At 41.6% G+C, this 25,221-nt stretch overlaps 3 protein-coding genes across 9 annotated transcripts in view; all 3 read right to left on the bottom strand.

The window, feature by feature from the left end:
* Positions 1-1,918, bottom strand: part of LOC129841246 (specificity protein transcription factor 3-like) — a 32,108-nt gene extending 30,190 nt beyond the window's left edge. Inside the window, exon 1 of the mRNA XM_055909430.1 lies at positions 1,830-1,918. The gene's annotated coding sequence lies outside the window, so the exon portion shown is untranslated. The remainder of the gene's footprint in view (positions 1-1,829) is intronic.
* On the bottom strand, positions 123-20,245 carry LOC129841245 (zinc finger protein 229-like). Of its 7 annotated transcripts, none has more exons than XM_055909423.1 (5): positions 20,156-20,245; positions 6,793-6,841; positions 3,076-3,304; positions 2,215-2,363; positions 123-2,012 (listed from the first exon to the last, which is right to left on the bottom strand). In XM_055909423.1, exons 3-5 carry the CDS (start codon positions 3,290-3,292, stop codon positions 573-575), a joined length of 1,806 nt encoding a protein of 601 aa, XP_055765398.1. In that variant the 5' UTR covers positions 3,293-3,304; positions 6,793-6,841; positions 20,156-20,245; the 3' UTR covers positions 123-572. The 7 variants fall into 7 exon arrangements, with proteins under 7 accessions (XP_055765398.1, XP_055765399.1, XP_055765400.1 ...); XM_055909424.1 differs by lacking the exon at positions 20,156-20,245 and adding an exon at positions 7,821-9,751; XM_055909425.1 differs by lacking the exon at positions 20,156-20,245 and adding an exon at positions 8,792-9,751.
* On the bottom strand, positions 12,220-21,528 carry LOC129841255 (zinc finger and BTB domain-containing protein 18-like). The gene is made up of 3 exons (XM_055909443.1): positions 21,020-21,528; positions 20,533-20,663; positions 12,220-20,326 (listed from the first exon to the last, which is right to left on the bottom strand). Exons 1-3 carry the CDS (start codon positions 21,294-21,296, stop codon positions 19,130-19,132), a joined length of 1,605 nt encoding a protein of 534 aa, XP_055765418.1. The 5' UTR covers positions 21,297-21,528; the 3' UTR covers positions 12,220-19,129.
* Between the last annotated feature and the right edge of the window lie 3,693 nt (positions 21,529-25,221).

The raw sequence follows: 25,221 nt of genomic DNA, 5'->3' as shown, positions 1-25,221 counted from the left end.
TTGTTATTGTGTGGGTATGTGCAAGTATATTTAGTATGTGTATATTGGTTATAAAGCGCTGTCTGGTGTATGCATAATAGGGTGAGATCAGATGTGATGTATACTAAAGAGAGTCTCAAAAGTCAGACTGAAAAGTCCCATTTTGGGTTTATTAAAGATGAACAAGTTTTAAATACACCATATGAAAACCACATATACACATGCCTCAAATAAAAATCATCATGAACTTGATAAACTACATAAAATGTAATAATCTTCTCATTAAAAGTGTCTTAATATTTAAAAAAATTGTAGTTGAATGACAGTAATTAAATAGTTATGTCAACATATAACCTACACAGTACAAACACAAGATGTAACAGACTTTTTAGGTGTATATATGCCTTATATATCACACAATGTCTGGATGCAATATTCTACCCAGGAATATTCAACACTTTAATCTGTTGCTCTCGTTCTTCCAAATGCATCTGTGGATCTTTTCTGCTGACAAATGAAAATTCAACTTTTCCTTTAATGCAGGGTTTGATCTAAACATCAGAAGCTATCAAGTGGAATGGTTACTTTCTATGTTATAGAGTAGAATGGTTTTTCTGCTGGTGTATCCTGAGGTAGCTCCTCTCTGAGAACTTCTTCCCGCAGTGCGTACAGGCGAACGGTCTCTCTCCCGTGTGTACTCTCTGGTGCCTTTTCAGGTCACCAGTCTGGGCGAAGCGCATGTGACACTGGGCACAGCTGAACGGTTTCTCCCCTGTGTGGACCCTCTGGTGCCTCTTCAGGTTGCCAGCATGGGTGAAACACATGTGACACTGGGTACATCTGAAGGGTTTCTCCCCTGTGTGGACCCTCTGGTGGATCTCCACCTTCTGGGAGCAGCTGAAGCCTTTGTTACAGAACATGCAGAGGAACCGCTTCTCTTTACCGCCCGGTGTTGCTTCCCCTCTCCGCACCTTGGCTCTTTGGTCTTTTGAGTTCAATACCTGATCGAAAAGAACCTGGCCGTGTGAATCGGAAGGTGCCATCGACGTGGACATTGGGTGTAAAGGGGAGTGGGTTGCAACACTTAGATTTGTCTCTAAACTTTCCCTGTAATCTAAGAAGTCACTAGTGTTGCCCTGCGAGTGTCCTTCTCCTAAGTGAGTCTCGTCTGCATTCCAGTTAGCCAGTTTCTCTTTCCCGACCGTTGTTGCTCCCCCTCCACAAGCCTGGGCTATAGCCCTGTCGTTTAAATGTAATACCTGATCGAAAATCACGCGGCCGTGTGAATCGGAAGGTGCCATTGATGTGGACACTGGGTCGCGATCCCTGAACGTGTGTAAAGGGGAGTGGGTGGCGGCATTTAGATTTCCCATGTAATTTAAGAAATCTCTGCCCTGTGACTGTCCGTCTCCTAGGTGACCATCTGCATTCCATGTGGGAGGAGCGTCGCCCTCCACTTTCACAGTAACCTCATCTACCACTATAACCTCCCCTTTCTTATCTTGGCACCCTTCAGAGTATACACTACTACTGTACCGGTTCCAGTCCCCTCTAGACATATCAGTCTGGGTCTCTAAACCCAAGGGCATGTCGCCAGGGTCCATCTCTGTAGTGTAAGAACAAGACAGATCATCCCCGCCAGTGTCTAACGCATCACCATCTCCACAGGAATTAACTGTCCCCTGGCTCTGGTGAAATACCATTAAGTACTCTGAGCCTGGAGCAGGAACACAGCCCAGTCTTTCGGAGTCTGATTGGTGGTTAGATGCTGTATGTAAGAGCCTTTGTGTTACAGTTAAAGTCTCTGTCTCCGTCTCTGTCTTGAGGACGGCGTTCGGCGTTCCACTGACCTCCGTGACGCTGCATAGGGTCCTAGCCTGGGACGCGGCGGTGGTGGTGAGGTCCTCGGGGGCTACAGGGGGCGCCACTCCATGCGCTGCTCCAGTCTGGATGTCTCTGCTGTGTCGTGGGTCCTCATCTCCTTCAGACCTCTCCAGCTTGACCCCAGGACCTGCAGCTTCTGCATTTGCAGACTGACACAAGAAGAGGGTAGGTTGTTACCAGTACATGAGTAGAATTGGATAATAATGTAGTAGGGAAGTCTCACAAGCTCCCCCTATGGCAGAAAAAATTAAATGTTACATGTAAGGAAGTGAATAGCTGAGGGGAGCCTTTCTGAAATAAACTGGCCACATTTGATGTACTGTAATTTTGATGTAATACTATTACACTAACCTCTATCACGATAACGTGCTGAGTTGAGGTTCCACTCCCCTCATCAACAGTGATTGGTTGGTCATCTCTCCATGTATTGTGTCCCGTTGGCTTCACAAAGCTCCTGTGGCCTCCAGTGAGATGTCCTTCACCTGAGAGAGTGATTGGGACTAAAGACGTGATTGGGACTAAAGACGTGGTTAGGTTAGCTACTGTCAATGCTTAATGCTTATACTGTACACCATTGACAGTTTTGACACTGTGTAGAATTGGCAAGAATTTAAAGTAACACATAACTTGATAACTATACCATTTATAGATAAATGTATTATGTTCCATGAATCAGTTTTATTTAAGCATCTAATGTTTTATCTGATTAGAATATGATGTGTGGATTTTTGCAAAGAATAATTATTGCATACTAACTAAAAACTGACCAAGACCCAATTCCAGTTAACCTAGCCTGGAAACATAAATTATCTTTTGGATCAGGAAAGTTTATTCTCACAACCTTTACACGACAGTATGTTGAATAGTTATATTTTAAGTTACTTTACCGCTTTAAGTGATAAAAGCGCTGGTAGTGCATTCATATTTTTTTAACGTTGACGTAATCATAATATCCTATATATTGTCTAACACTCCTACCTGCAAAAGGACCAACTGCACGGACAACCGGCAAAGTAAGTACAATTATTTTATTCAGCATTCTGGCTTGTAGAGGTCCTGAAAGAAAACTTTCCTGATCCAGACGCTCATTTGACGTGGACTCCAATGTCATTAAATTCAACATCAGGTCTTCCAACAATGATTAACACATCTATAGTCAAGCATGTGCAGATTTGAATGGCGGCTCGGCCCCTCAACCTCGACAAAATGTACCTTTTGCCATTCCTCTGTATCGGTCAAGGATTTTGACACTACTGGAACGACTGGCGAGGATGCGCTCTCGTGCCATCTTCAGTTCCAGTAGCTGTAGTTTCCTCCGCAATGCACTGTTTTCTTTCTGGCTCTGAGTTATTTCCAAACGAAACACTGCATAGTCGTCGTCTACCAGTTTACAGACCTCTGCCACGGCTGCATTCGCTAGCACCTCCATGATGGAGGCTATCTGAGTATGAAAAATCATACAATTAGCTAGCATTAGCAGCTAAATAGTTAGCGTTACCTAAACAACAGATCTATCAACCAAGTCCCGTCTACACCGCGAATTAAAGACTACCAGGGGTAAGTATATGATGCTGTGCAGCTAGACGAGTCATATTTTGAGTTCCAGGGTGCTAATACATGTCTAAATAACAATATAAACGCTAACGTGGACATTTGTCTTGGCACAGTCCACTTCCGTTTACACTTTTTCAATGGTTTGGCAACGAATTTTAGTGATGCATTACCGCCACCAACTGGACTGGAGTGTGTACCAGAGACAGGGTAGGTCTAAAGTTGAACCCTACCCAATTAAACTGTTCATCATGGATACCATTTGCAAATCATTTGCTTTATTATTTTACTGGACTGATGGTACCGGCATCTGATGGTCATAGTGCTTTCAAGACAACTGGAAACTAGAGATCAAATCATGACGTCAGTGATCTTCAGGTCTAAAAGTCAGAGCTCTAGAAAGATGCCTGAGTAGCTCAACGACCCCGGCCACAGCAAAGTTTGATTCAAGAGAATTCATAACTTTTAAAACCATTACCAGAGAGAGACTTTCAAAGAATACAGCAAAGAGCTGCTGTTTTTATGAGTGAGTTCATGTCTAAGATTTTATTCAGCACTGTCAACACTGTTGCAAAACATAAAACACGCTTCTCCCTACTTCCACTCACGCTGCAGCTGTAATGAATGAGTAGCGAAGTGTATCGATAGCCCTGTGTTTTTATTATTATTATTAGCAGCTCGTCGTGTTTATTTTAATATCAAGGAATATTTCACTTTAATTGGTCATAGGAACAGTATAAATTTGGGCACGAGGAAGATGCGGTGCGAATCAAGTTTCGGCATCAAGTGGAAGACAGTGTCCCCTCTCTCTGGTCAGTCTCACCGGAGGGACAGAAGGAGAGAGCTGGGACTGTGAGAGGCGGACCCTCTGCTGCGCTCTCCGTCCCTCCCCGGAGACTAATGCCTTGTTCAAAACAACTAGGAACTCGGAATCCCTCCTACAACTGGGAACTCTGGGAAAAAAATTGATCCGACTGGGAAAAATCGTTTTGGCTTCAAGTGGAAGACAATGTCCCCATCCAACCATGAATTCCAAACCAGAAACTCAATAACATTGTAGTGACTCCACAATAAGGACCTAAATGACAGTGTGAAAAGAAGAATACAAATATACAGAGTAAAAATATTCCAAAACATGCATCTTGTATGCAATAAGGCACTAAAGTAATACTGCAAAAAAAAACTCTGCAAAGGAATTTTAAAAAATCCCCTAAAAAAGCCTTATGTTCGGGGAAAATCCAACACAACACTGATTAACTGCCTCCTTATTTTCAAGCATGGTGGTGGCTGCATCATGGTATGGGTATGCTTGACTTTGGCAAATACTGGGCAGTTTTCCAGGATAAAAACTGGATGGAGCTAAGCACAGGCAAAATCCTAGAGGAAAACCAGAGTCTGGGAGAGGAATTCACCTTTCAGCATGCCAACACAAAGCCACATCTTTGTGTTGGCTAAATCTACACTGGAGTAACTTAAACTTACCAAGAAGACGGTGAATGTTCAATTTTGACTTAAATCTGCTTGAAAATATATTGCAAATATTGACAGTGCTTGAAGAATTTTGAAAAGAATAATGGGCAAATATTGCACAATCCAAGTGTGCAAAGCTCTTAGAGACTTACCCAAGAAGTCTCTCAACTGTAGATGCCAAAGGTGTTTTCTAACATATTGACTCAGAGAGCTAAAAACTTATGCAATGATTATATTTGAGTTATATAATTTGTATTAATCTTCTTCTTTTTTAAACTTTGTAACAAAATGTGAAGAAATCCAAGGGGTCTGAATACTTTTGCAAGGTACTGTATATGTCATCTTTAAAATGTTAGTGGAAAAGTGCTGAAAAAGTGCCCCAAAAATCTACCCATATTACGGATACTTGAATATACAGTACTTTCATCCACATTTTTAACATTTTCCATTTAAACAGTTAAAGAACAACTGCTCCTACAAACCAACTAATCCATTTGAAAGCGGCCTATGTGGCATCAAGTGTCAAAATGTACAAAGTGTAAACAGGATAATTTTGGTCATAAAGGCAACCTTCAAAAACTGAGTTTAGAACCTGTGCGTCACAACGAGTAAATTAAGGTTGGGTTTGGATTACAATTATGTCAACAATTCATGCCCCCTTTTTCCTAGTGGTGGAGCTCGTTTTGTATGGCCGGTGCCCCGGGTTGGTGGAGATTTTTTTTCACAGGGACCAATGGAATGGACTAAAATAAGCAAACTCCCCCCATCTGGGGCACTGGGCCATGCAAATAGAACTCGACCATTAACACGTGGTGGCAACATGTTTTCTACGAAAATACTTGTTGAGTTCACTTTGCATGGCCCTGTGCCCTGGGTCAGCGGAGAGCATTTCTTAGGAGGACCAATGGAATGATCAAACATGAGCAAACCCCACCCACTCGGAGCACCGGGGTCATGCAAAACAAACTCGCCCACTGGAATGTCTTTCCCAGACAGTGGTTAGTAACATTACTTGCCCTTACTCGGGAAATAGCTACTCTAGTGAAAATGGCAGTCTTTGTCTAGAGAATCATTTTACCATCTTAACCTCTGAAATATATTTTCCCTAACCTAAAATATATTGTATCTGTTTGAAGCTGGTATAAACAGGGAAGCATATAAATAGTGCACATAGTCTAAGAAGCGGTAGATCTGTTCTATCATTCAATGTTAATGAAAACTCTATAATTCACATTTATGTGAATTTGGTCCAGTCGCCCCAAAAAGTTACACATTGCAGCTTTAAGTTCAGTTACAACTACTTCTGGTACAAAGTCACAGATACTTACAGATCCTTTGGAAATAATTGGTATATGTCGACAAAAGACCTCATCCAACTTCAAGGGGCCCATGTCCAGTTTGACATTGCACAGAAAGTCAGCAGGACTATTGGAGAGCAGACAAACCTCATGCAGCGATTTAATAAAGACTGTGAGCTGAAGCCAGAGTCTGGAAAGCACTCAATCTCAAGTAGATCTGATGTCACCCATAGTAACTTGTTCATAAATTGCATGTTCACTTTTCTCCCCGACTTATAAATAAATAATCCAGATTTGGAAAAGTCAATGCTCAATGGATTGAATGACTTTAGTGTAAATTAATGTGAAGTTGCCTTTTTTGGCTGAGCAGTATTTCTGTCTGTAATAAGCATTTTGTGGGGAAAAACTCCTTTTGATTGGCTGAGCCTGGCTCTCCATGGCTGCACCCCTGCCTATACATGTGAAATCCATAGATTTGGACATAATTCATTTATTTCAATTGTCTGATTTCCTTATATGAACTGTAAAATAAAATCTTTGAACTTGTTGCGTTTATATTTAGTCAAACTTTTAAAAAATAACAAAAAAATAACTTGGTTCAACTGCTTACCTAACTTCTTCCGCTTTTATCCATGTCGTCATATGTAGTATCTTGTAATCTGGTACAAAAACAGAAGACACCATTCAATTACTTTTGTGTAATGTAATGGAACTGAGAGTCATGATCAAAGACTAGGAGCGATTATGCATAAAAGGAGCATTTACAATAAATCCAACCAGGTCTAATAGCTGAAGTGAATGATATTATATATAGCCTATCAATGTGGGATGACATCTAACCACTACAACAGGACTGAGTGAATCAAGATGCCAACAGTGACATGCGATGCAGTGATGAGAAACAAAAGTACAGAAATAGGGGAAAGCGAGGTGTGTCGTCACACTTTTCACACTGTCCAACATTTACTGGGCAGAATACATCACAATGGTATAAATGTCATCCCAAATGAAAGAAGGAAGTCTTGGGCACATGTATTCATTACATCTTCATATCTCATTTCAGTACGGAGTTGTAGACCATTAAATAGAGAGTGTGCACTTGTGACAATTTGCCCCATCAGCGGGTAAATTGTCACACTACGTCGGGTAAGTTGTCACATTAGATTATCAACAAAATAAGAACACTACTAATTAATTGTGAATATCAAAATAAAAACAATCATGCCTAGAGAGTCTGGCAAATCATGTCTTAAAATCAAAACAATAATGAATTAAGTGTCACGACCACTTTACTTTGAACTCGAACGTTCTCTGGCATGCACATAGATCCACTGTAATTGTTGGAATCGGAATGGAATGCTGCAGATAACTTTCTTAAATGTTTAAAGTCTTAACAGAACAGACGTGGTGTTTAAACACACTAATGCACAGTTTTGTAACAGCCTATACGACATACGTCCGTATCTGACTAATCAGACTCATCTTCAGAGTCACAGTTCTGGCACACATAAATTGCCTGGCCTGAGGTGCAAGCATCATGGGCCCATTTGTTGCATCTCACACACTTCACACAAGTCTCCTTTGGAAGGCTATTTGAAAATGGCTCTACACAGACGAGGCAGAAGCACTCCTCTTCACCTGATGATGACTTTTCTACGATTTTTAGCTGCCTTCTTGTTCTTTGCAGATCCAGATATTGACTCTCCCCCTTGCTTCCATTTTCCTCGGAAACAGCCTTTTGCTAGATTGCGCCATTTTCTTTCATTGCAAGCTGGTTTTCGGGGCCAGCTTTTGGTTATGGCCGGATGTCCTCTGGAGTTGGTAGTCTGCTGTCAGCAATGGGATTGCTGGGCAAGGGTGAGCTGGTGCTAGCTTAAGAACTAGGCAGGTCTGTGTCTGAGCTCGTGCTAGGCAGGGCTGGAATGGTGCTGGGGCCTGGCAGAGCTGGAATGTTGCTGGGGCCTGGCAGGGCAGGGTTGGTGCTGGGGCCTGGTAGGGTTGGGTTCTGAATGGGGCGATCTGTAACGTAGGATGGCGCAAACTCGGTTTCCAGAAATACATGCCTGTTGTAAGGTTGTACCCCAGCCAACCTAAAGCCAGCCTGAATGTTCAAGGGGGTTGCAGCCAGAGGATAGATGATTGCCACAATCCCAGGAATGTCATAAATTGACACTGTCTTCCCGGGATTGTTCCTCATACAGGCAACACACACGGTGTTGATGTGCCTCTTTAGCGGCCCGTAGACAGACCTGTCTAAGGGTTAAAGCTGATGAGAGCAATGGGGTGGGAATGACAGCATAATTATGCCATTTTCTTTGACATAATTGAGTCCATCAATGGACATATGAGACTCGTGGTTTTGTCCAAAAGGAGTAAACAGGGCTTCTCCTTGAGCACTTCGTATGCTCGACCAAATGTTTCAGGAAGTCAACAAAGTGCACATCTTTCATTCACCCGGAGGGATTTGCTCCTCCTTTGTTGCCAGGAAATTATTGCAGAAGTTGACGCGGGGTAATGGAAAATATGGAGGTATACTATTCCCTGTGGCTGAGACTGCACAGGCCAGTGTGACAAGGGTTCCCTTTTCAGCGGAGGTCAGTGACACCTACTTGTTTGAATCCACGTCTGTCCACCACTCTGTAAGGTTTATGTACAGTGGTCACCCCTGCTTCATCGACATTCCATATGTCTCCTGGTCCAAATTGATATCTCTGAAGCACTTTTGCTACATTGTTGAAGAAAGCATTAACATTTTCTCTGTTGAAGCTACTTGCCCTGGCAAGGCTAGTTGCCTCTGGCTTTCTCAACAACAGCGTTGGGTGGCACTTTAAGAAGCCTGTAAACCACTCCGAGCTGGCCTTTTCTTTTTCTGCCCACATTGGCGCGAACTTCAGCTGGTGTGCCACAGCAAACGGGTAGGCAAGTCTTCTGACCTCACTTGGCGACAGACCAAAATAAATGTCAGCTGACCTAGTAATACACTGAACAAGCTGCATCTCCAAATCAGGTGAAAAACCTGCCGTGGCTTTAAATAGCCAACCTCTGTTGTTGGAATGGCTCTGACTTTCAACTTCTTCTCTGGTAACCTTTTGACAATACCGAGTCAGAGTATGGTAATTTATGTCAAAATCCTTCGCTGTAATCCTGATTGATTTGTTCTGCAACGTCACCTGCCTCACCGCCTTTAACTTTATGCCAGGTGGTGTGCTGCCATTCTCTGTCTTTCTTTTATCATTTCTAACCATCTTTCTTCCCTTCCCCTCTTTCTTTCCTTCCTTTCTTTCTTCTTTCCTTCAAAAACACATTTCCTCATTGCAATAACATATTTATTACAGGCTTTTTACACCCACCTCGCTGTCTACTATCCACAATGCAATTCATAACACCACACTAAATGAATGGCACTGTATGAAGCAGTTGGTGTGTGTAGATATACTGTCTCACAGTAGTCATGTCATGTGTTAGTAGACACACACTCACACACACACACACACACACATACCAGAACCTGTCTTGTATAGTCCAGGGATATGTCTGCTGCTCTAAACAATATGTATATATAATAATCCATTTACAGTAACATTTAATACTATTATCAGAGCTGATTACACAATATCACAAAGTTTTCTGAGCATGTTCTATGTATACTGGGGCAAACAGTCACGTGTAGACTTGCCCCAAGGTCATTGAGACAACTTGCCCCAAACTGACGTGTGCTAATGTGGCCTAAATCCCAAGTTTAGCTCAACATAGGACTGCAGCTAAAGTATAAAAAGAAACGGTATTGTCTCCTCTACTCAGTGCAAAATTATAATTTTCTACATTCATACCTAACAAAGTTTTATTGCATAAAATGTAAAGTGACAATTTTTACTTTTGAAAAATAAGAAACTTGTGCTCACCTCACATTAGTAACCTTGACCACATGTGAACAGGAAGTTGACAATAGAACATGTAGTCACACGAAGTAGCTATTTGATTTTTGAGATGGCGCCTCTAGTGTTGGAGATATGAACAGTTTGACAATTTAACCGTGTGACAACTTACCTCGCTCTCCCCTACTTAGGTGAGCGACGTCGGCTGTGCGAGTAGCCAGCCATAGGCTCCGCGCTTGGCAGGAGCTGGGAGAAGCTACAGTATAGCTTCCCCGGCAATTGTAATAGAATATATGCCTACTGCGGACAAGTGAAGGTCCGGAGGTCGGGTCTGTACATAAATTTTGGCAGAGATAATGGATATATAATGTCTGTCATAAGAATGAGGGGGTGTAAGCGTGTTTTGCACCGGTTTAAAGTGTTTTGCATTTGATTTGGAACCGGGCTGTCTCCAAGGCGTGAGTCAGGTGCCCAGCTCTGTCCGAAGAAGAAAGTTGGCTTAAAACAAAAGTGAGGTAATTAAATGTAACCGATGTGAAATGGCTAGCTAGGTAGCGGTGGTGCGCGCTAGCAGCCTTTCAGTCGGTGACCTCACTTGCTCTGAAACCTTGAAGTAGTGGTTCCCCTTGCTCTGCAAGAGCCGCGGCTTTTGTGGAGCGATGGGTAACGATGCTTCGTGGGTGACTGTTGTTGATATGTGCAGAGGGTCCCTGGTTCGCGCCCGATGGGACGGACGTGAAGTTAAACTGTTACATTGGTGCCGTGACCCGGATCTAGCTAGCCATTTCACATCGGTTACATAAGCACACATAGTAATTAGTAGGATTCTGTGTTTCCCATGCAAAGGGAAAACGTATTTATTTTGATAAACGCTTTATTTGCCTTCACAATGAAAACTAGCTTGAAAATTCTAGCATTTATTTGATGTAAAAGAGATATGTTTCTGGACATGCACCATGCTGCCTTGTTGACTTGACCGAGCAGTGAAGATAACTGTTAATTTGAGAAAGGTGGTACTCCCTTCACGCTTTCGTCCGATGACCTAATGCGCCATTGCCCGTTTCAACTTGGGCCAGTGTAAAATAATCACCACAGACCAAAACACCGGGCTGTCAAGCTCCCGCCTATTCCTCTTTGGATTGGTGGAAATGTTGGATTATTTGAAATCTATTTTTAAATATTCAATGAGGATGTTGACGTCAACCGCCTGCATTGAATGGAGAGTGAGACGCTATACTAGCCTAATGAATAAACATTATCGAATATCAACAGGGACAACTCCGATATAAAGTGTTTTTTCTTAAAGTTGCCGGGATGTTATGTGCATCACATAGTACACTCTTAACAACCTCAGCATTATGAAACTTCTATTAGATCAAATAAGCCTCATGTATCAAAATAAACATGTTTTTTTATATTGACTAAATTCGACACCCATTGACCCATATTCAGAAACTCCTCACTTTCTTAATAATTAATGACCTGCTGAACATGGATAGATTTTGAGCGGAGTAAACCCTCTCGCTTGCCCTTTTCCTCTGATTTGGGAAAATGTTCACTTGTTTGAATAGTCTAAAGTTATCAACTAGGCGATCATGATTCTACAGTACTGCGTGGATAGTGAAATGAGAGAAGGTAGGCTAATTGATTTAGAGATAGTCTAAATCCCCCGGCAAAAGTTTCCTCCGAAGCGCAGGCTGCAAGAGAAGGTAACGTGCACAATTACGAGAGGCAAAGGCATGTCAATGTATCTGAACCGAGACAATGTGAATGAGTTGCCGAAAACAGTTTCTGAAAACAGCAAGTGAAAGAACATGGGTAAATTCACATAAATACACCCCAAGATTTACGCCAGAGAGAGACATGTGATAATTACAAGCGTGAGCAATGTGCATTATTGTGCTGGGTTTATAGGCCATAAGGTAAATAGGTGAATGACATTCTGCACATGGCTAACAGGAAAGAGACGAAAGAAGACTTTATACTGATAGTGATATGTTTGTATTCATTCCCACAATGCCCGTAGAATAGGAAAAGATGTGAATTATGTTATGCTTACTGGATGAAGTTAAACGAGCATTCAGACCAGCTTTACTGATTGAACCTTGGTAAAATACATTCCCTGCAATGATACAAAAATAACCAAGTCAGTCTGCACAGAGTTGATTTTTGAAATTTAATTTCAACAAAATTGTCATACTCACACAACTTTTAGTACAGTACTTTTATTGGACAAAAGGATACATGTGACAAGTAGAATGATATTACACACTATGGAATCACTTGACAATTTCTGTAAATCTGGAACCCTCTCTTTGATAAAAATGAATTTGAGTACTTTGGAAAAGGTTCAACATTACACACATCTTTACTAATTCCTGTCAAGTAAAGTTGAATTAAGGCATTATCCTTATCTCACTATAAAACACCAGCATCAACCTAAAGGGACATAGTTGTCACTCTTCATCAGTGAAGTATTTTAAAGACACAATCACACCAACCATCACTATATCATCTACTATGCCTCATCATACTCATTCCCCTCCTCAGTTCACCTCATCCAGTTCCCTACTACATCCAAAACCAACAGAATTAACTACTAACTAACTAAGACTACAGTACATGTCACGATACTCTATACATGGGTAGTGTGTATTTTCTGCTGGTGTATCCTGAGGTAGCTCCTCTCTGAGAATCTCTTCCCGCAGTGCGTACAGGAAAATGACCTCTCTTCCATGTGGATCTTCAGCTGCCTCTTCAGCTGGTGGGAGAACCTCTTCTCAAACTAGGGGCAGATGTAGGATTTCTCCCTTGTGTGGACTCTCGTGCCTCTTCAGGTTGGACGGGTGGGAGAAAACACAGCACGCTAGCTGTACACAAAGACTTCCAGTCCTTGCGCTAAGCTAGTTAGCACTGGCTCCCGAAATTACCTCTACCTTCCTGCATATTGGACTCGGATGTAAAAATGGTATCCACGAGTTCTGACTCTGGGGAAGTAGATAACATTTTTTGCCCAAATCCCCAACTATCCCTTTAATGGTTTGATAGTCCAAAGGCATGATCCCACACTTAAGACAAAATGAATCAAGACCTGGGCCCGTATCCACAAAGAATAGGATCTTTCCAAATAATCGTATTCATTATGATCTAAAAGGAAAACTGATCCTAGATCAGCACTCCTACTCTCAGACACTTACTTACAGTACACATTGGGCTCACCTCAGGGATACTGTGGTCCTGTGCTGCTCAGCTGGTTCCTCTGTGGGTTCAGGAGGAGGTGTAGCCTGTTTGGCCTCCATGACCATGGTCCCCTCAGGGTTCCCTAAACCCTCCTCACACCCCTCCTCCTTCACCAGTAGCACCTCTGGACCAATGATGTGTTCCACATTGTTGTGTTACAGCCTGAATTCCAACTTGATTAAATACATTTCTCACCCATCAACACACCTTAATGACAAAGTGAAAACATGTTTTTAGAAAGGTTTGCACATTTATTTAAAAGGAAATACAGAAATAACTAATTTATGTAAGCATTCACATCCCTGAGTCAATACATGTTAGAATCACCTTTGGTAGTGATTACAGCTGTGAGTCTTTCTGGGTAAGCAAGAGCCTTGACTTTTTAAACATTTTGTTGTGTTACCGGCTGCATTTAAAATATATTAAATTGGGATTTTGTGTCACTGGCCTACACACACTACCCCATAATGTCAAAATTGATTTTTTTGTTGACATTTTAGCAAATTCATTAAAAAAGAAAAGTTGAAATGTCTTAAGTCAACCCCTATGTCAATATGTGTGCAATAAGTGTTTAGCATGGTTTTTGAATGACTACCTCATCTCTGTACCCCAGTTATACAATTATCTGTAAGGACCCTCAGTTGAGCAGTGCATTTCAAACACAGATTTAACCACAAAGACCAGGGAGGTTTTCCAATACTTCGCAAAGAAAGACACCTATTTGTAGATGGGGGGAAAAATAAAGAAATCAGACATTGAATATCCCTTTGTGCATGGTCAAGTTATTAATTACACTTTGGATGGTATATCAATACACCCAGTCACTACAAAATACAGGCATCCTTCCTAACTCAGTTGCCAGAAAGGAAGGAAACCACTCAGGGATTTCACCATGAAGCTAATGGTGACTTTAAAACAGTTAGAGTTTAATGGCTGTGATAGAGGACTGAGGATGGATCAACAACATTGTGGTTACTCCACAATACTAACCTAAATGACAGAGTGAAAAGCAGGAAGCCTGTACAGAATAAAATATTCCAAAACATGCATCCTGTTTGCATTAAGGTACTAAAGTAAAACTGCAAAAAATGTGGCAAGAAATTAACTTTATGTCCTGAATATGTCCTGGGGCAAACTAACACAACACATCACTGAGTACCATTCATCATATTTTCAAGCATGGTGATGGCTGTATCATGTTATGGGTATGCTTGTCATTGGCAAGGACTAGGGAGTTTTTAGGATAAAAAGAAATGGAATTGAGCTAAGCACAGGCAAAATCCTAGAGGAAAACCAGGTTCAGTCTGCTTTCCAACAGACATTGGGAAACAAATGCACCTTTCTGCAGGACAATAACCTAAAACCCAAGGCCAAATCTACACTGGAGTTGCTTACCAAGATGACATTGAATGTTCCTGAGTGGCCTAGTTACAGTTGTGACTTAAATTGACTTGAAAATCTTTGGCACGACCTGAAAATGGCTGTCTAGCAATGATCAACAATCAACTTGACAGAACTTGAAGAATTTTAAGAATAATGTGCAAATATTGTACAATCCATGTGTGCAAAGATCTTAGATACTTACCGCTGCCAAAGATGATTCTAACATGTATTGACTCAGGGGTTGGAATACTTATGTAAATCTGATATTTCTGTATTTCATTTTCAATACATTTGTAAACATTTCTAAAAACATGTTTTCACTTCATCATTATGGTATAATACCTTTTGAAATCAGGTTGGAACACAACAAAATGTGGAATAAGTCAAGAGGTATGGATTAGAGGTCGACCGATTAATCGGAATGACCGATTAATTAGGGCCAATTTCAAGTTTTCATAACAATCGGTAATCGGCATTTTTAGACACCGATCATGGCCGATTACATTGCGCTCCACGAGGAGACTGCGTGGCAGGATGACTACCTGTTATGCGAGTGCAGCAAGGAGCCAAGGTAAGGTGCTAGCTAGCATTAAACGTATCTTATAAAAAACAATCAATCTTACAACATAATCACTAGTTAACTACACATGGTTGATGATATTACTAGTTTATCTAGCTTGTCCTGCGTTGCATATAATCTCTGCGGTGCCTGTTAATTTATCATCGAATCACAGCCTACTTCACCAAACGGGTGCTTTAACAAGCGCATTCGGGAAAAAAGCACTGTCGTTGCACCAATGTATACCTAACCATAAACATCAACGCCTGTCTTAAAATCAATACACAAGTATATATTTTTTAAACATGCATATTTAGTTAATATTACCTGCTAACATGAATTCCTTTTAACTAGGGAAATTGTGTCACTTCTCTTGCGTTCTGTGCAACAGAGTCAGGGTATATGCAGCAGTTTGGGCCGCCTGGCTCGTTGCGAACTGTGAAGACTATTTCTTCCTAACAAAGACAGCCAACTTTGCCAAACAGGGAATGATTTAACAAAAGCGCATTTGCGAAAAAAGCATAATCGTTGCACGAATGTACCTAACCATAAACATCAATGCCTTTCTTAAAATCAATACACAGAAGTATATATTTTTAAACCTGCATATTTAGTTGAAAGAAATTCATGTTAGCAGGCAATATTAAACTAGGGAAATTGTTTCACTTCTTTTGCGTTCATTGCACGCAGAGTCGGGGTATATGGAACAGTTTGGGCCTCCTGGCTCGTTGCTAACTAATTTTTCTGAATTTTACGTAATTATGAATAACATTGAAGGTTGTGCAATGCAACAAGAATATTTAGACTTATGGATGCCACCCGTTAGATAAAATAAGGAACGGTTCCGTATTTCACTGAAAGAATAAACGTTTTGTTTTCGAAATGATAGTTTACGGATTTGACCATATTAATGACCTAATTAATGACCGTATTTCTGTGTGTTATGTTACAATTAAGTCTATGATTTGATGTCTGACTGAGCGGTGGTAGGCAGCAGCATGCTCGTAAATATTCATTCAAACAGCACTTTCGTGCGTTTGCCAGCAGCTCTTTGTTGTGCTTCAAGCATTGAGCTGTTTATGACTTCAAGCCTATCAACTCCCGAGATTAGGCTGGTGTAACCGATGTGAAATGGCTAGCTAGTTAGCGGTGTGCGCGCTAATAGCGTTTCAAACGGTGACGGCACTCGCTCTGAGACCTTGAAGTAGTTGTTCCCCTTGCTCTGCAAGGGCCACGACATTTGTGGAGCAATGGATAACGATGCTTCAAGGGTGGCTGTTTTCGATGTGTTCCTGGTTCAAGCCCAGGTAGGGGCGAGGAGAGGGACGGAAGCTATACTGTTACACTGGCAAGACTAAAGTGCCTATAAGAACAACCAATAGTCAAAGGTATATGAAATACAAATGGTATAGAGAGAAATAGTCCAATAACTCCTATAATAACTACAACCTAAAACCTCTTACCTGGGAATATTGAAGACTCATGTTAAAAGGAACCACCAGCTTTCATATGTTCTGAGCAAGGAACTTAAGCGTCAGCTTTTTTACATGGCACATATTGCACTTTTACTTTCTTCTCCAACACTTTGTTTTTGCATTATTTAAACCAAATTGAACATGTTTCATTATCTATTTGAGGCTAAATTGATTTGATTGATGTATTATATTAAGTTAAAATAAAAGTGTTCATTCAGTATTGTTGTAATTGTCATTATTACAAAGAAAATACTTATTTTGTATTTTAATCGGCCGATTAATCGGTATCGGCTTTTTTGGGTCCTCCAATAATCGGTATCGGCGTTGAAAAATCATAGTCGGTCGACCTCTAGTATGAATACTTCCTGAAGGCACTGTATTTTCAGATAAGCGATGGTAGCCTATCCATTTGGCATGTAGCTAGCTAGCTAAGCAAACATGCGTAATGTAGCTTACTGTATCAGGAGATTCGGCAAGTCCTCGTCTTGAAAAAGTTGTCAGTCGGACTACTGTCATCATCACTATAGATGGCATGCAAATGAAACAATATTTGGATTTAGCCATCTAGTTTATCCCCTAAAAGTTAGCTTGTTAACCAGCCATATTGACGTGATCTGTTATTAGCTAGCTAGCCAATTTGACATTTACATTTAAGTCATTTAGCAGACGCTCTTATCCAGAGCGACTTACAAATTGGACGTGGTCCATCAATCAATGCAGCCTATCATGTCTGTCAGCAGCAATCGTGATTACACACTCTGAAAAACAATGTTGAAAAGGGGATAATGTTAGCTAATTTAGCTAGGTAGGCCTATGTTGGTTGGAGAAAAATGTACATTAAGTCAACTTACCACTATGTTTAGCCAACTGTACAAAGTGTCTACCGGTAACTTGCAAATAAACATTATCAGCTAAAATTACATCGGTAAATGTGCCCTTCTGCTGCTTGGCAGGCAGAGCCCACAAACAATGGGAAATTAACCTAAACCACTCGTAGTTGTCAGATATAATTCCCTTTTATATCAATCAATTATCCAATTAAAAGTGGCCGCTATTGAGAGATATCGTGGGCTACCCTCACATATCTGAAATTACATGATCAATTGATGTTTTCTGATCATTAAAAGCATGCAGTTACTTTCTGTATAACTCTCATGATATAGCTAAATGTGCGCAATTCTTTTGCATGGACATTTGTGGTTCTGACAATGCTCTTCAAGAGGTGATGATATTACATCCAAATAGTTAACCTTTATTTAACAATCCCTTAAACGGCACGCAGTTGTCAATGGCTTTAGAGGAGCTGGGGTCTCCTTGCCCCTCAGCAGGCAAATCGAACACTCTGCATCTTATTGGGATATTTTATTGATAACGACCTATTGGCCAGTGAGAGGCTTCAAAGCCACCAGTTGGCCATATTGGCACTCCCCAGAAGGAGCAGTTCTCCATAGGAAATTAATGGAATTCTACAGTATTTCAATGAAATGTTTCATGGACAAAATTACATGTATTTAAAGCTGCACTTTGCAGAAATCACTCTGCCATTTCGTGGTTTTTAAATGTCTAATAGTTCACCTAATTTCAGTTTTTGATAAAACAAGTAAGTATAGCGTAGAGAATCATTCTACCATCTAAACCGCTGTGAAATATATTTTCCAAAACCAAACTTATTGTATTTTCAGTTGTTTGAAGCTGGTGTAAGAAACTGTAAGTAAAAGACGCAAAAACAATTGCTTCTTAGACTTGATTTCAATGAGAATGACAGATCTATAACTCACATTTCTATGTGAATTTGGTTGGGTCGCAGCTTCAAGTATTTTTGTTGTTGTAGTAAGGACAGAAATATTAGAACCTTCAAAAAAATAATACTTAAGGAAAATGTTTTTAATTTTCCTTTTTAAATGTTTATGTTTAGCCCACATAATATCATTTAAAAGTATGCAATAAGGTGTCTAATATAATAAACAGGGAAAAAACAAATATAGACATTAATAAATGCATTTCGGTAGCTTCCCAATGGAGTGCCAAGATGAAGGCGCGGTTTCAAAACAGCGCCCCTTATCAGTCATCTAGTGTAATATATGAATCATTGCTCTGGACCCTCCTCTTGGAAGAGAGAGGTGATACAGATTACACAGACATAGATGCACACACAGGTAATAAACACACTATCAACATGGAGAGTTTACCTATCCCTACATCGTTTGAGTCCTATACTGTAGTTACTGAATAACTTAATTGTTGCTAAACCCATCATGTTGGACATAAATTATTTTGTGGGTAAATAAGAGTCAGCTATGGTAAATCAAAAGTAATCTGTGGATCTTTTCTGCTGGCAATAGATTAATATTTGTCTTTAATGCAGGGTTTGATCTAAACGTCAGAATCTATCGAATGGAATGGTTACTTTCTATATCATAGAGTGGCATGGTTTTTCTGCTGGTGTATTCTGAGGTATCTCCTCTCTGAGAACCTCTTCCCGCAGTGCGTACAGGCGAACGGCCGTTCTCCCGTGTGGACCTTCAGGTGCATCTTCAGGTTGCCAGCCAGGGCGAAGCGCATGTGACACTGGGTACAGCTGAAGGGTTTCTCCCCAGTGTGGACCCTCTGGTGCATCTTTAGGTTGTCCTGGCGGGAGAACCTCTTCTCACACTGGGTACAGCTGAAGGGTTTCTCCCCTGTGTGGACCCTCTGGTGCCTCTCCACCTTCTGGGGGCAGCTGAAGCCTTTGTTACAGAACATGCAGAGGAATCGTTTCTCCTTACTATTGCCTGATGTGGCTCCTTCTCCCTGAGCCTGGGCTCTAGCCCTGTCGTTTGAGTTCAATACCTGATCGAAAAGGATCTGGCCGTGTGAATCGGAAGGTGCCATCGACGTGAACACTGGGTCACGACCCCTGAAAGCATCTAAAGAGGATTGGGTGGCAACATTTAGATTAGTCTCTAAGCTACCCCTGTAATTTAAGAAATCTCTGCCCTGTGAGTGTCCGTCTCCTAGGTGACTATCTGTATTCCATGTGGGAGGAGCATCGCCCTCCACTTTCACCTCATCTACCACTATAACCTCCCCTTTCTTATCTAGGCACCCTTTAGAGTATACACTACTACTGTACCGGTTCCAGTCCCCTCTAGACAGATCAGTCTGGGTCTCTAAACCCAAGTGCATTTTGCCAGAATCCATCTCTGTAGTGTAAGAACAAGATGGATCATCACTGCCAGTGTCTAATGCGTCACCATCAACATCCCCACGGGAATTAACCATCCTCTGGCTCTGGTGAAATACCGGTAAATATTCTGAGCCGGGAGTAGGAGGACAGCCCAGTGGCCTTAGTCTCTCTGGGTCTGATCTGTGGTCAGATCCTGTGTGTAAGAACCTGTGTGTTACAGTTAAAGTCTCTGTGTCGGTCTCTGACTTGAGGACGGCGTTCTGCGTTCCACTGACCTCCGTGATGCTGTGTCGGATCCTGGGCTGTGCTGGGGCGGGGTCCTCCGTTGCTACAGGGGGCGCTCCAGACGCTGCTCCAGTCTGGATGTCTCTGCTGTGTCGTGGGTCTTCCTCTCCTCCAGACCTCTCCTGTTTGACCCCAGGACCTGCAGCCTCTGGATCTGCAGACTGACACAAGAGAGGAGGTTATTATTGCTACATGAGTTGAATTGGATAACAATGTCGTAGGGAAGTCTCACAAGCTCCCCTATGGCAGATAAATGAGGATGCACATGTAAGCAAGTGAATAGCTGAGGGGAGCCTTTCTGAAATAAAGAGGCCACATTTGATTTACAAAGTAACTGTATTTTTTTATGCAACACAATTACACTAACCTCCATCACAATAACATGATGGGTTGAGGTTCCACTTCTCTCATCAACAGTGATTGGTTGGCCATCTCTCCATGTATTGTGTCCCGCTGGCTTCACAAAGCTCCTGTTGCCTCCAGTGAGATGTCCTTCACCTGAGAGTGTGATTGGGGGAAAATAGGAGGTTAAGTTAGCTACTGTCAATGCTCAACACTATATTGTACAATATTGACACGGTCTACATTTGGGCAAGGATGTAAGATAACACTTCTCGTAACTTATTGATATACTATTTATTGATTGATGTATTATGTTCGATGAATCACATTTGTTTTAATTGAGTAAATAATAGGAAATGCAGTAAATCAATAATCTGGTTAGAATAACAGTGTCTTTGTGCAAGATAGCTAAATAATCATGGGAATTATTGCATAGTATCCAAAAACTGACCAGCTATATATATGAATGAATGGCAACAGGCCACACAGCCTCGGTCTTCTGCAAAATGTACCTCTTGCCATTCCTCTGTATCGGTCGAGGATCTTGACACTACTGGGACGACTGGCGAGAACACGCTCTCGCACTGTCCTCTCTGCGCGCTCCCGTGCCACCTTCAGTTCCAGTAGTTTCCTCCGCAATGCCCTGTTTTCTTTCTGGCTTTGAGTTATTTCTAAACGAAACACTGCATAGTCGTCGTCTACGATTTTACAGATCTCTGCCACGGCTGCATTCGCCAACACCTCCATAATGGAGGCTATTTGAGTGTGAAAAACCATACAGTTAGCCATTGTTAGCTAACGTTAGCAGCTAGCGTTACCTAGAAAACATCTAAACCAAATCCTGTGTCCAACGCGAATTAAACACCACTTGTGGTAAGTATGTGATGCTGTGCAGTTAAATTAGTAATATTTTAAGTTCCAGTGTGTTTATAAACGTCTAAATAACAGCAATAAAAACGCTATCGTGAAAACTGTTCTTGTTGACTTCAGTGTACTTCTTTGTGTGAGTTTCCGGCAGACTATATACGTATTACTGCCTTTCACAGGTCGGAGTGTGAATTGCACATTGTCACACAAAAAGGGGAATTAATCTCACCACCATCTAATCCAGGGATGGGACCTGATTGGTGTCACACTTTTGCCCCAGCTAACAAACATGACTCCAATAGTCAACTAATTATTACCTTAAGTTTAGAATGCAATTAGTTTATCAGCTGTTTGCTTGGGATTGGGGAAAGTGACACCACCACCCCCAAGGACTGGAGTTACCCGTCCCTGATAACCCTGCACATATACACCACTATACCCCAAAAACGCACCACCTCTATCCCACTACTTTAGCCCTACCAGATCCTACTCCAGGCCAACAGACCGGGAGCATGGAACCCCTTCTCTTAAAGCCCCCTGTAGATCTCTTGCACCCAAAAATGTCTCTGCTACTTCCACTACCACATATATTTTCTGGGATTCACGCTTCATCCGTGCAGTACAATGAATAAGCATAGCAATAAACACAAGAAATCATACCTTACTAAAACTCATCCTCTCTGGATCCCTCTCTTATTCACAAGGGGGCTCCCAGTCTAATCAATCACCCTTGGGCTATCCAATACTCTCTTCACTGCCTCAGAACAGGACATTTTCTGCCCCACTCGAACTCCTGGCAATCTCAACCTCTCTCAAAGGGCACTTCGGATCCCCAGCTGCATGGGCGCCCCCACAGTGGAGAATGCTTTCTTTATCCCAACTTTACACTACCTCTGACTATGCCCTCCTGTACATTTCCCACATTGTGCAATCTCCTTTCTACACACTGCTGCAACATGTCTGAATCCTTAGCACATAAAGCACCATAGCGGGTTTGGAACACAGTTTAGCAAATATAACCTAACCTGACCTTATCAGGTATAAACTCTGTGGCAAAGCTCAACAAGACAGACTATTCTCAGTCTCGCCATTGCCACCAGGTCTACGTCTCACCAAACAGTGGGCGTCACAAACACTAGGAATATTATTTTTAATTGGATCCACCTCTACACTCAATGCTATCCCACTGATCACTCCTTTGAGTAGCACCCTGCTTCGGAGAGCAAAGCACTACACATGTCAATCCCAGAAGCGCATGACGCGGTTTGCCCGCTGCCTCTGGACGGAAGATGCACAAAAAAGCTATACAATTCCACTTCTCAAAACTTTGACAGATGTACAGTTCCCAGTTTGACCTTTACTCAGCTTGAAACAATGTACAGGCTGGCCAAAAAGCCAGAATACACCTCTCAGGGCAAACGTTGGAAGTCTCTACCACACCTGTCAACGCAGGTACTTCATCCTGGTCTGGCTCACTTCCAAACTCCATGTCACACCCTCATTGGTGACTTGTTGTAACAGGAGACAGGATCTCACACTCAGTAGTTGATTTGTACTCTTTAACACCATTACTAGGTATATATTCAGAAGATGTAGGTTTGAGCCTGGTGCCTTCCCATTCTTCCACATTTGTGTTCTAAGTCAGCGGGAACTAGACAAATCATAGAGATAGAGGACTCATCTTTGTATCTGTGCCATTATAGCTTCAGTGATAGCATGGGCGGTGCCATTGAGGCAATTTTTTTATTTTATTTTATTTAACCTTTATTTAACTAGGAAAGTCAGTTAAGAACAAATTCTTATTTACAATGACGGCCTAGGAACAGTGGGTTAACTGCCTTGTTCAGGGGCAAAATTACAGATTTTTACCTTGTCAGCTCGGGGATTCGACCTAGCAACCTTTCGGTTACTGGCCCAACACTCTAACCACTAAGTTACCTGCCGCCCAATCTCCATTTTGAAGTAGTACATTTTCTTATTCATGATTGGCTGATCCCTCCCGATGACCCGGTTGGACATGACTCCAACAGGGTTACCAGGAAGTATCAGCTAATGAAGTTGGAAGTCCCAACAAGTTAACTACATTAAAATGGTGGAAGCCCTCAATAGTGCTGCACCTGCTAATATGGCCTTTTGTCCACTAGATACCCCTATCATTTAAATCAAGACACCCCACTTCCATTTACACTGAAGAGAAAAATCTTATTGGTTGTGGTCCTAGCTCAAAGGGTTTGGTTAAATGAAAAAGGTATGCACGCTGTCCTTTGAAATACGGTACTGCTTATTACATTACACATCAAATCTCCTATGATCAGTATCTTTAAAGCTGAGAGCAGAATTGTTTAGAAAGAACAGTGTGTTAGCAAGAATAGAGTAGAAAATATTACAATGACTTTATTCCATCTACATCACCTCAGTAAGGTAAATATTAAACTGTCCTGTTCTAGCCTAGGTTTACTGTCTCTCTAAAAGTAGCATATCATTCTAAAGCAGTCAAACGTAATATATCATACTAAAACAGTCAAACATAATATAGCATACTAAACGTGTCAAAGCAAGCTGGTGCGATCAAGATGTAAGATACTATATGTCCTACAATACGTATTATATTGTATGACTGCTATTAGATTGGTAGGCCAATGTAATGAATCCTAACGTAAAGTAACATATTAAACTAAATGGAGTGGCACAGATGTGAGTAAAATATACGTTTTTCTCTGAGACCAGGTTGACATAGTGGGGACGGGTAAATACTCCATGTTTAAAGTGTTTGTATTATCTGTGTGTGCGTGTGTATGTCTGTGTAATCTGTATCACCTGTCTGTTCAAGAATAGGAGGTGGTGCTGCTCGTGAAGGAGTAGGGGTGTGAGGAGAGTCGGGGGAACTCTGAGGGGAACATGGTAATGGAGGACAACCAGTTTAAGACATCTCCTGAACCCACAGAGGAACCAGCTGAGCAGCACAGGACCACATACAGTCACCCTGAGGTGAGGACCTGATCCTTGATCAGCACTTCTATTCTGAGACTCTTTGTGGATAAGGGCTCAGGTCTTGATTCATTTTGTCTTAAGTGTGGGACCATGCCTTTGAATTATCAAACCATTAAAGAGTGTCAAGTAATCAAATCAACTTACATGTTTGCATAGTACTCAGCAATCCCTCATTGACCAATCAGAATGTGCTGAGTAGAAGAAAGATGGGGGACAAGGTATGGGAGAAATACATATAATTATGTTTACATACAAAAACACATAATGTATGACCAGGTAATTGACCAAAAAATATATATTTGTATCAATTTGTTTGTAAAGTCTATTTTCTAAACTCTTCCTGCAGGTGGATGGCTGGAGGCTAACAGAGGAGACTGGGCGACCATCTTGGATTCCCAGACGCATACCGGTGCAGCCAATGGCCCAGGGGATAACAATACTGAGCAGGCCAGGACCAGAGATGACTTAGTGGAGGTCAGTGGATGGGACGAGAGAGATTAAAGTAGATGTCACACATCAAAATTTGATGGATGACCTTATGTGAACCTATGTGACCGCTATGTGAACCCTATGTCCTGTTGTAGGAGGCCTGCACATATTTGGGCTGCCGGTCAGGCCAGCCTGGTGGTTAGGTGGGGGCTGGTTGGGTAAGTGTCAAGCTGTCAATGTCGTAAATCAAAAAGGATCATGATTTATGACCCTATGTAGTGATTGATGACCCAATGGCGTGTAGAAGGGGGGCATGCAAATATTTGGGCTTCAGGTCAGGACATCCTGATGGTTAGGGGGGGCTTTTTGGGTAAGTGACCAGGTGTCAATGTCGTAAATCAAAAAGATCATGATTTATGACCCTATG

The sequence above is a fragment of the Salvelinus fontinalis genome, chromosome 42 (genome assembly GCF_029448725.1).
Source record: "Salvelinus fontinalis isolate EN_2023a chromosome 42, ASM2944872v1, whole genome shotgun sequence".
NCBI classification, from domain to species: Eukaryota; Metazoa; Chordata; class Actinopteri; order Salmoniformes; family Salmonidae; genus Salvelinus; species Salvelinus fontinalis.
Note: the sequence above shows the minus strand (reverse complement) of the source record. Positions and strands in the feature narration are given on the sequence as shown.

What these genes read in the sequence shown, in the direction of transcription:
- LOC129841255 (XM_055909443.1), bottom strand. Translation starts at nt 21,296, where the DNA reads ATGGCTAACTGTATGGTTTTTCACACTCAAATAGCCTCCATTATGGAG. An exon ending in ATACAGAGGAATGGCAAGAG is followed by an intron (nt 20,664 to 21,019) that starts GTACATTTTGCA and finishes TCACACTCTCAG; the next exon opens with GTGAAGGACATCTCACTGGA. An exon ending in ATCATGTTATTGTGATGGAG is followed by an intron (nt 20,327 to 20,532) that starts GTTAGTGTAATT and finishes CTCTTGTGTCAG; the next exon opens with TCTGCAGATCCAGAGGCTGC.
- LOC129841245 (XM_055909421.1), bottom strand. Translation starts at nt 3,337, where the DNA reads ATGCTAGCTAATTGTATGATTTTTCATACTCAGATAGCCTCCATCATG. An exon ending in ATACAGAGGAATGGCAAAAG is followed by an intron (nt 2,364 to 3,075) that starts GTACATTTTGTC and finishes TCACGTCTTTAG; the next exon opens with TCCCAATCACTCTCTCAGGT. An exon ending in AGCACGTTATCGTGATAGAG is followed by an intron (nt 2,013 to 2,214) that starts GTTAGTGTAATA and finishes TTCTTGTGTCAG; the next exon opens with TCTGCAAATGCAGAAGCTGC.